The sequence below is a fragment of the Salmo salar genome, chromosome 11, assembly GCF_965601325.2.
Source record: "Salmo salar chromosome 11, fSalSal1, whole genome shotgun sequence".
NCBI classification, from domain to species: domain Eukaryota; kingdom Metazoa; phylum Chordata; class Actinopteri; order Salmoniformes; family Salmonidae; genus Salmo; species Salmo salar.
Window position 1 is genome coordinate 122,560,513 of NC_138301.1, and position 10,000 is coordinate 122,570,512.

Consider the following 10,000-nt stretch of genomic DNA (forward strand, 5'->3'; position numbering starts at 1 on the left):
TCATTCTCTTGTTCCCTGGCTATAACAAAGACTCAGAAAGCACCCATAGAGAGAGAGAGAAAGAAGAAGAGAGAAAGAGGGAGAAGAGCGAGAGAGGGAGAAGAGAGAGAAATAAGAAGAGAGAGAGAAGTAAACAATAGAAGGAAAAAGAAAGAGAGAGAAAGGAGGAGGAGAACACACAAATCCATTAATGGCAGCAGAACCCGAGAGGTGTCTTTGAGATTGCCTGAAGGACCCTTCCTCCGCTATGAGTGTCCCAGCTGGTCTCCAGAGTCTGCCTGTCAGCGGACGAGACATAAAAAACAACAACAACAAATCTCATGTCCTGTTTCACCCTCCGACTGGAGATGCTAACGCTAACCAGCTAGTGCTAATGGGGGAGAACCCAGACGACCAGGCCTCCAGCCCTCTACCCCCCCTGGTGGCCCAGAGCGAAGCCCAGGACAAGCTTCTTATCTGGGGCACGGAGGAGCGATGTCTGAACCATGACATCCAGAAGTTGGAACTGCTTGAGTGTCGCGAGATACACACCTTCCATGGAGATGGAGGTGGGGATGGAAAGAGAGTAGGAGAGGATGAGGAGGATGATGATGAAGGAGAGGATTCTAACGGAGGAGCAGGTGAAGGACTGCTGTCGATGTCTTCCAGCTCCACGGCCAGCTGTGTTTCTGTTCACAGGAACGATAACGATAGCAATGGGGGGGACAGAGGGATGGATAGACAAAAAGAGGTAGGGAGAGAGAGAGAGATGCTCCGTCAGGACCTCAACTACGGCGGCCCTCGATCAGAAGGAGGTAAAGAGACGGGAGGAGGAGGAGGAGGAGGAGGAGGAGGAGAGCAGAACAGCGGGGGTGACAGAGGGAGTCTCTGTGTGTCTGCTGTGTCCACCCTGAGTAGCAATCTGGACCCTACTGGACAACCATTGACCTCTAACCCGAATCCCACTACCTCAGCCAAGAGAAGGGCTCCCCCTGTCGGCCTGAACTCCACAGCAGCACCACACTCTCAGGACACTCCTAACCTGGCAGGACTTCAGTACTCGACGTCACCTGACCAAGAAGTACATCATCAGTACCAGGAAACATCTAACCTGGAAGTAGAACTGTCGAGGGGTCAAAGTGGCCAAAGTGCGACAGAGGAGGGGTCTACACGGGATGTTACCACTCAAAGACAGGACGTGGGGTGTTACCAGGGAAACAGCATTTTGTCCTCCTCAGATGGAGGGATAGGACAGAGGAAAAAGGGAGTAGGGCCTCCTCCTCCTCGCAGGCAACAGCTCGTCCGACCTCTCTGTCAGTTGGAACCAGGAAGAGGGAGGAGCTTAGCTGAGCCAATCACAAGACGGCGTTCCTCGACCTCTCCCTCCCAGTCTCCAGATGCAGGTCATAAGGTCGTGGACCCAGGTCACCACGGGGTCGACGGCAGGCAAACACAAGAGACCCTAGAGGTAAAGAGTTCAATGGTCAACTGTAGCAATTACTCCCACCCCCATTACCGGCCCAGTTCCTGCCTCGGAGCTCCCCAGCCCAGCCAGGCCAGCCAGTCTGCCCAGAGAGAGGCTCGTTCCCTGGATAGACGTGGGATCAGCTCAGAGCGTACCTCCAGCCTGGAGAGGAGACATCAGTACCAGGACCAGTCTCAGCTCAGATACCATAGAACTAACCGCTGTGGGGTTACCGTCACCTCTCAACCACACTCACACACACCCCCTCGCTCCCCACTCGGAACCCCACAGGGGTCACCACGGAGACAACAACAACAACAGCCGATGTCCCCTTCGAGGATTATTACAGGTTCAGCTAGGTATCCCCAGGGCTATGGTAGCAATGGGCTTAGACCACCTCTCAAATCTAACCTCGCTTCTACAGGGATACCCATACCTCCTCTACACCACCAGGCCCCTAACCCCAGCCACAGCCCCGCAAAGCCCAAAGGAGTGCGGCCCAAAATCATCACCTACATCCGGAAGGGTCCTCAACTCAAACCCCAGGCTTCAGACGGGCCTTACCAGGTCTCCTCCTTGCCCTCCAGGCTCTCTGCCTATACACATACACACTCCCCTGCCACACACACACCTCAGAAGCACTCTTCTAGCTCCAAAACGCACACTAACACACACTCCCGCGGCATAGCGTCCAGAAACACACCGGTCCTGAGTGCCTCCAACCTCCTCTATGACAAATACAGACAGGAGATGCAGAAAAACCGTCTGTTCAACTCTGGTATGATGGGAACGGGGATCCGATCCCATGGCCACACACACACTGTCCCCCCGACACACACACAGTTTGGCTCTCACACACACACCCACACACACACTGGAGCCCACACTCGCAGCCACACAGCCCCTCCGAAGCTGGGCAGCAAGGCTGAGAGCTTCTATGGACCACTGGTGGACAAGTACCAACCAGCAGAGGTAAGGAGGCAGAGAGGGAGGCAGGGAGGGAGGGAGGGAGGGAGGGAGGGAGGGAGGGAGGGAGGGAGGGAGGGAGGGAGGAAGACAGGGAGGGAGGGAGGGAGGGAGGGAGGGAGGGAGGGAGGGAGGGAGGGAGGGAGGGAGGAAGACAGGGAGGGAGGGAGGGAGGAAGACAGGGAGACAAAGAGAAAAGGATTGTTGTGTAGTGTTGTGTTGTATTGTATTGTGGGTGTGGAGAATGGGATGGTGGAGGTATTTGCCTGTAGAGAGGGAGAGATGGATGGAGGGGGTATCTACCTGGGTGGAGAGTGACGGTGGAGAGAGGGAGAGATGGATGGAGGGGGTATCTACCTGGGTGGAGAGTGACGGTGGAGAGAGGGAGAGATGGATGGAGGGGGTATCTACCTGGGTGGAGAGTGACGGTGGAGAGAGGGAGAGATGGATGGAGGGGGTATCTACCTGGGTGGAGAGTGACGGTGGAGAGAGGGAGAGATGGATGGAGGGGGTATCTACCTGGGTGGAGAGTGACGGTGGAGAGAGGGAGAGATGGATGGAGGGGGTATCTACCTGGGTGGAGAGTGACGGTGGAGAGAGGGAGAGATGGATGGAGGGGGTATCTACCTGGGTGGAGAGTGACGGTGGAGAGAGGGAGAGATGGATGGAGGGGGTATCTACCTGGGTGGAGAGTGACGGTGGAGAGAGGGAGAGATGGATGGAGGGGGTATCTACCTGGGTGGAGAGTGACGGTGGAGAGAGGGAGAGATGGATGGAGGGGGTATCTACCTGGGTGGAGAGTGACGGTGAGAGAGGGAGAGATGGATGGAGGGGGTATCTACCTGGGTGGAGAGTGACGGTGGAGAGAGGGAGAGATGGATGGAGGGGGTATCTACCTGGGTGGAGAGTGACGGTGTAGAGAGGAGAGATGGATGGAGGGGGTATCTACCTGGGTGGAGAGTGACGGTGGAGAGAGGGAGAGATGGATGGAGGGGTATCTACCTGGGTGGAGAGTGACGTGTAGAGAGGGAGAGATGGATGGAGGGGGTATCTACCTGGGTGGAGAGTGACGGTGGAGAGAGGGAGAGATGGATGGAGGGGGTATCTACCTGGGTGGAGAGTGACGGTGGAGAGAGGGAGAGATGGATGGAGGGGTATCTACCTGGGTGGAGAGTGACGGTGGAGAGAGGGAGAAAGGGAGAGAGATAGAGAGACGGTCTGGTCCTAAACCACACGAAAACAACACTAGACACTACAGAACACAAAGCTTTAACTATCTCATCCTGGAATATACAAGGTCTAAGGTCATCTGCCTTTGGCCTAAAAGAAATAGGAAAATACAGACTTTGTCATCCTACAAGAAACATGGTGTAAAGGAGACGGACCCACTGGTTGTCCTCTAGGTTACAGAGAGCTGGTAGTCCCATCCACCACACTACCAGGTGGGTGGTATAGAGGAGATGGACCCACTGGTTGTCCTCTAGGTTACAGAGAGCTGGTAGTCCCATCCACCACACTACCAGGTGGGTGGTATAGAGGAGACGGACCCACTGGTTGTCCTCTAGGTTACAGAGAGCTGGTAGTCCCATCCACCACACTACCAGGTGGGTGGTATAGAGGAGACGGACCCACTGGTTGTCCTCTAGGTTACAGAGAGCTGGTAGTCCCATCCACTACACTACCAGGTGGGTGGTATAGAGGAGATGGACCCACTGGTTGCCCTCTAGGTTACAGAGAGCTGGTAGTCCCATCCACTACACTACCAGGTGGGTGGTATAGAGGAGATGGACCCACTGGTTGCCCTCTAGGTTACAGAGAGCTGGTAGTCCCATCCACCACACTACCAGGTGGTATAGAGGAGACGGACCCACTGGTTGCCCTCTAGGTTACAGAGAGCTGGTAGTCCCATCCACCACACTACCAGGTGGGTGGTATAGAGGAGACGGACCCACTGGTTGTCCTCTAGGTTACAGAGCGCTGGTAGTCCCATCCACCACACTACCAGGTGGGTGGTATAGAGGAGACCCACTGGTTGTCCTCTAGGTTACAGAGAGCTGGTAGTCCCATCCACCACACTACCAGGTGGGTGGTATAGAGGAGATGGACCCACTGGTTGCCCTCTAGGTTACAGAGAGCTGGTAGTCCCATCCACCACACTACCAGGTGGTATAGAGGAGATGGACCCACTGGTTGTCCTCTAGGTTACAGAGAGCTGGTAGTCCCATCCACCACACTACCAGGTGGTATAGAGGAGACCCACTGGTTGCCCTCTAGGTTACAGAGAGCTGGTAGTCCCATCCGCCAAACTACCAGGTGTGAAACAGGGAAGAGACTCAGTGGGTATGCTAATTTTGGTATAGAGCAGACCTGACCCACTCTATTAAATTAGTCAAAACAGGAACATTTTACATCTGGCTTGAAATTAATAAGGAAATTATCTCAACAGATGCTACCTATATCCCCCATTTATTTATTTATTTTTTATATATTTTTATTTAACCGTTATTTAACTAGGCAAGTCAGTTAAGAACAAATTCTTATATACAGTGACGGCCTACCAGAAGGCAAAAGGTCTCCTGCGGGGACGGGGGCATGGGATTATAAATAAATACAATATAAATATAGGACAAAACACACATCACAACAAGAGAGACAACACAACACAACACTACATAAAGAGAGACCTAAGACAACAACACAGCATGGTAGCAACACAACATGACAACAACATGGTAGCAACACAACATGACAACAACATGGTAGAAACACAGCATGGCAACAACATGGTAGCAACACAACATGACAACAACATGGTAGCAACACGACATGACAACAACATGGTAGCAACACAACATGACAACACAGCATGGTAGAAACACAACATGGTAGCAGCACAAAACATGGTATCAACATTATTGGGCACAGACAACAGCACAAAGGTCAAGAAGGTAGAGACAACAATACATCACACAAAGCAGCCAAGTAAGAGTGGCCATGATCGAGTGTTAGAATCTCCATACTTTAACGATGACAGCTTCTCCATCCTAGAGGGGGAAATCAATCATTTCCAGGCCCAGGGACATGTACTAGTCTGTGGCGACCTAAATGCCAGAACTGGACAAGAACCTGACCATTCTTAGCACACAGGGGAACAAACCCCTGCCTGGAGATGACAACATTCCCTCCCAAATATGCCCCCCCCCCCCCCCCCCCCCCCCGCTGGGTCTGTACATAGTCAATGGTAGGCTTCGAGGGGACTCGTACGGTAGGTACACCTATAGCTCTTCTCTTGGCAGTAGTTCTGTAGACTACTTTATCACTGACCTCAACCCAGTGTCTCTCAGAGCGTTCACAGTCAGCCCACTGACACACATCAAAGCCAAAGGAACTGAATAATATTAAGACAGGCTATAGATGAAAGGAGAGTAGTATAGAAACCTACCTTAGGCAACAACAAATTCACTCCCTTCTAGACAACTTCCTGGACAAAACGTTCCACTGTAATAGTGAAGGTGTAAACTTGGCAGTAGAAAACCTGAACAGTATATTTGACCTCTCAAATACGTACTTCGGCCTAAACATCAGCGCCACAGGTAACTTCTACAAAGCTGTGAACGATCTGAGAGACAAGACAAGAAGGGCCTTCTATGCCATCAAAAGGAACATAAAATTTGACATACCATTTAGGATCTGGCTAAAAATACTTGAATCAGTTATAGAACCCATTGCCCTCTATGGTTGTGAGGTCTGGGGTCCGCTCACCAACCAAGAATTCACAAAATGGGACAAACACCAAATTGAGACTCTGCATGCAGAATTCTGCAAAAAATATCCTCTGTGTACAACGTAAAACACCAAATAATGCCTGCAGAGCAGAATTAGGCCGATACCTGCTAATTATCAAAATCCAGAAAAGAGCCGTTAAATTCTACAACCACCTAAAAGGAAGCGATTCCCAAACCTTCCATAACAAAGCCATCACCTACAGAGAGATTAACCTGGAGAAGAGTCCCCTAAGCAAGCTGGTCCTGGGGCTCTGTTCACAAACGCAAACAGACCCCACAGAGCCCCAGGACAGCAACACAATTAGACCCAACCAAATCATGAGAAAACAAAAAGATAATTACTTAACACATTGGAAAGAATTAACATAAAAACTGAGAAAACTAGAATGCTATTTGGCCCTAAACAGAGAGAACACAGTGGCAGAATATCTGACCACTTTGACTGACCCAAAATTAAAGAAATCTTTGACTATGTACAGACTCAGTGAGCATAGCCTTGCTATTTAGAAAGGCCGCCGTAGGCAGACCTGGCTCTCAAAAGAAGACAGGCTATGTGCACACTGCCCACAAAATGAGGTGGAAACTGAACTGCACTTCCTAACCTCCTGCCAAATGTATGACCATATTAGAGAAACATTTTTTTTTTTATTATAAAAACCTGTTTTTGCTTTGTCATTATGGGGTATTGTGTGTAGTTTGATGTGTAAAAAAACAACAATTTAATCAATTTTAGAATAAGGCTGTTAAGTAACAAAATGTGGAAAAAGTGAAGGGGTCTGAATACTTTCCGAATGCACTGTATGATGGAGATGGGGGGAGCTAGTGGGTCTGGCCAGGGGTGATGTAGTTGATAGAGATGGGGTTGTGAGCTAGTGGGTCTGGACAGGGGTGATGTGGTTGATGTTTGTATGTCTATGTGTTGTGTTGTCTATAAAATATAAAATTAAAATTGTATATAAAATAAAGAAAGAATGCAGTGCACAGCTTTTGACCAGAGCCCATGTATGGAATGGTTTTAGAAGTACTGATTACCAATGAGCCTTTGTGTTTCTGTTGTGATAAAGAACACAGTTAATAAAGAAATATAGAACACCCTAACCCTTAAAACAGCCTTTGTCCTTGTGGGGACCTGGGAAATGACCCCACCAGGAAGAATTTTCCATGTTTTATCATCCTTGTGGGGATATCTGGTACCCATGAGGAGAGTAATACCTGAATCATGTAGTAACCAAAAAAGTGTTAAACAAATCAAAATCTTCAAAGTAGCTTTGCCTTGATGACAGCTTTATGTATTAGTCTATGATTATAGACTAATGAGTATATGATTGTGGGACAGGAGCACCAAGTCGACTGTCCACTGCATGGTTTAATAATCTCCCCATAATCTCTTGTGGACAGACGCACGTAACATAAATGGTAGTAGCATGTGTCAACAGACTGTGGGAAATGACAACTAAAGAGGAACTTTGTTCTGGTACACTGCATGGCTTGTCTGTCCACTGTATTCCAGTTTGTGCCAAGTCTTCATGAGTGACAATAAGAAACTACAGTGGAGACAGGGGACAACCTTGTGAGGTTCCACTGCATGATTCGTCATCCTGTTGGATGTTTTGGGTCGTATTTATTTAAGGTCCATATGTGTTGAGAAGAGATTGGAACCAGGAACGAAAAAGCTCTCTTTGAAAATGATGAGCAAGTCTATGGGCCAAATGTCCCCCTTCCCCCTTCCCTCAAAAAGATGCTAAAACCTGCAAAATGGTGATTTGTCCAAAGCACCGGAACTAATGCTTATCTCCCATTGTATCATGACAGATCTACAGTACCATAGTCTGTCCACAAGAGAATAGATTGTTACAGATTATGTGCATAACATTTGGGGGAATGTTAGGAAAACATTCAAAGGATATTTTATTTCAAAAACATAATTTCCCTATTTGTTTGATGATATTACCACACAAAAAGGTCAAAAAAACATTCTGAAATTGTGAAAAGTTTGATTATGACCTTTTTTTGAGAAAAAAAATAATTTTCAGGTGGGATGGAACTTTTGGCCCACATCATGACATCACAATCTGATCTGATTATAATAGACGAATGACTGCTTGTCTGGGTAAGGCGGTGGGCTCTACAATCCTATCAGCCAATCAGGGCTGTGTATGTAAATATCTTCAAATTTGTTTCCTAACGCCCACACGATCAGACTGAGCAGGAGGCTCTGGGAAATAAATGATTTCATTAAAGTCTCATTAAATAAACACACTTACACAATGAAAAACACTTTTCAGATGTTTTTTTAAAATATTTATTTATCAAAAACATTATTTTAATTGGAATGTTATTTAAAAACACTAGCATATGTTCTGGGAATGTTCCCGGTTTGCTGGGAGTGCACGATATAGGGAGTAGGCCATTTGACACTCATGCTAAAATGTCTCCTCCACAGGAATCCTATGCATAATTTAATTTAGTTTCTGAAATGAACATTTACTGTAGTTTACTGTAGCCTAACTCACCACATGGCTTAACTTCCATTTCATTCTCACTTTTCAGATGGGTAGAAATGCGGGCAGTCTTGGTAGCGAGGACCCCTCAGGCCCCAGGATGGCAACCCAGACGGCTCAAGCCGGCGGCAGTGGCAGTCTGCTCCGCTCTGGCATAGGGATACGCCCGCAACTGGGTCTGGGAGCTGTTGCACGGGCAACCCCGGGGTCTGTCGTTGTCACAGCAACCAAGAACCAGATGATGGTTCAGGGTCAGAGGACAACACTGGGATTCAGTCAACCAGTGCAGGCCGTCAGCCCAGCGACCAATCAGAATGGACAGGACAACACAGGTGAGAGAAGAAACGATTAAGCTTACAGTGTTAGAGTTTGCAATGAACATGTTACTTAGTAACAATTTCAGTTCCAACGATGTCAATGAACATTCCAAAATGTTGCAGTGAAATGTCAAACAACACATTTTAGCGGCAATAAGCACATTTTATATGACTTTTCTAATCCTACTACAGGTATCTGCCAAAATAAAGGAAACACCCACATAAAGTGTCTCAATAGGTTGTGGGCCACCACGAGAATGACTTCAATGAGCCTTGGCATAGATTCTATAAGTGTCTGCAACTCTATTGGAGGAATGCGACACCATTCTTCCACCATCGAAATTCAACCATTTGGTGTTTTTGTTGATGGTGGTGGAAAACGCTGTCTCAGGCGTCACTCCAGAATCTCCCATAAGAGTTCAATTGGGTTGAGATCTGGTGACTGAGACGGCCATGGCATATGGTGAAACATCAGCAAGTTGAGCAGTCTTCATCACTGAAGCTCCTGCTAAACGTGCCCCAACAATCACCCCTTCTTTCAACATCACTGAGATCTCTTCTTCTAGCCATGGTAGACAATGTTATGGGCAACTGGGCCTGGCCAGCATAGTTATACATGACCCTAAGCATGATGGGATGTTAATTCCACCGCTGCTTTCAATATTCTTATTTACTCAAGTGTTTCCATTATTTTGGCAGTTACCTGTTTCTTTGTTTATTCTAAACTAAATTATAACACAGCCATGGTAGCCAATAATGGGCAACTGGGCCTGGCCAGTGTTGTGACATGACTATCATTAGGAATTTGGGGCACCACGGGAACAGTTGTTTACCGAGTTACTATCTCCCGACTTAAACTCTAGAGATTATCTAAATATCGCTTACATCAATAACAGTCAATTATTAATTATTACCTCATCAGTCTCATTCTGAACATCGCATAAACATTGGATATCTGCATGAACCCTAACCTAAGTGATGAGTCAG

At 47.9% G+C, this 10,000-nt stretch overlaps 1 protein-coding gene across 1 annotated transcript in view; it reads left to right on the forward strand.

The window, feature by feature from the left end:
- mtus2a (microtubule associated tumor suppressor candidate 2a) overlaps positions 1-10,000 on the forward strand; it is a 143,654-nt gene that overhangs the window by 30,852 nt on the left and 102,802 nt on the right. Inside the window, exons 2-3 of the mRNA XM_082957592.1 lie at positions 1-2,416; positions 8,746-9,028. The exon at positions 1-2,416 is cut by the window's left edge and continues 484 nt beyond it. Coding sequence (XP_082813718.1) covers positions 248-2,416; positions 8,746-9,028 — 2,452 coding nt within the window. The 5' untranslated portion in view covers positions 1-247. The remainder of the gene's footprint in view (positions 2,417-8,745; positions 9,029-10,000) is intronic.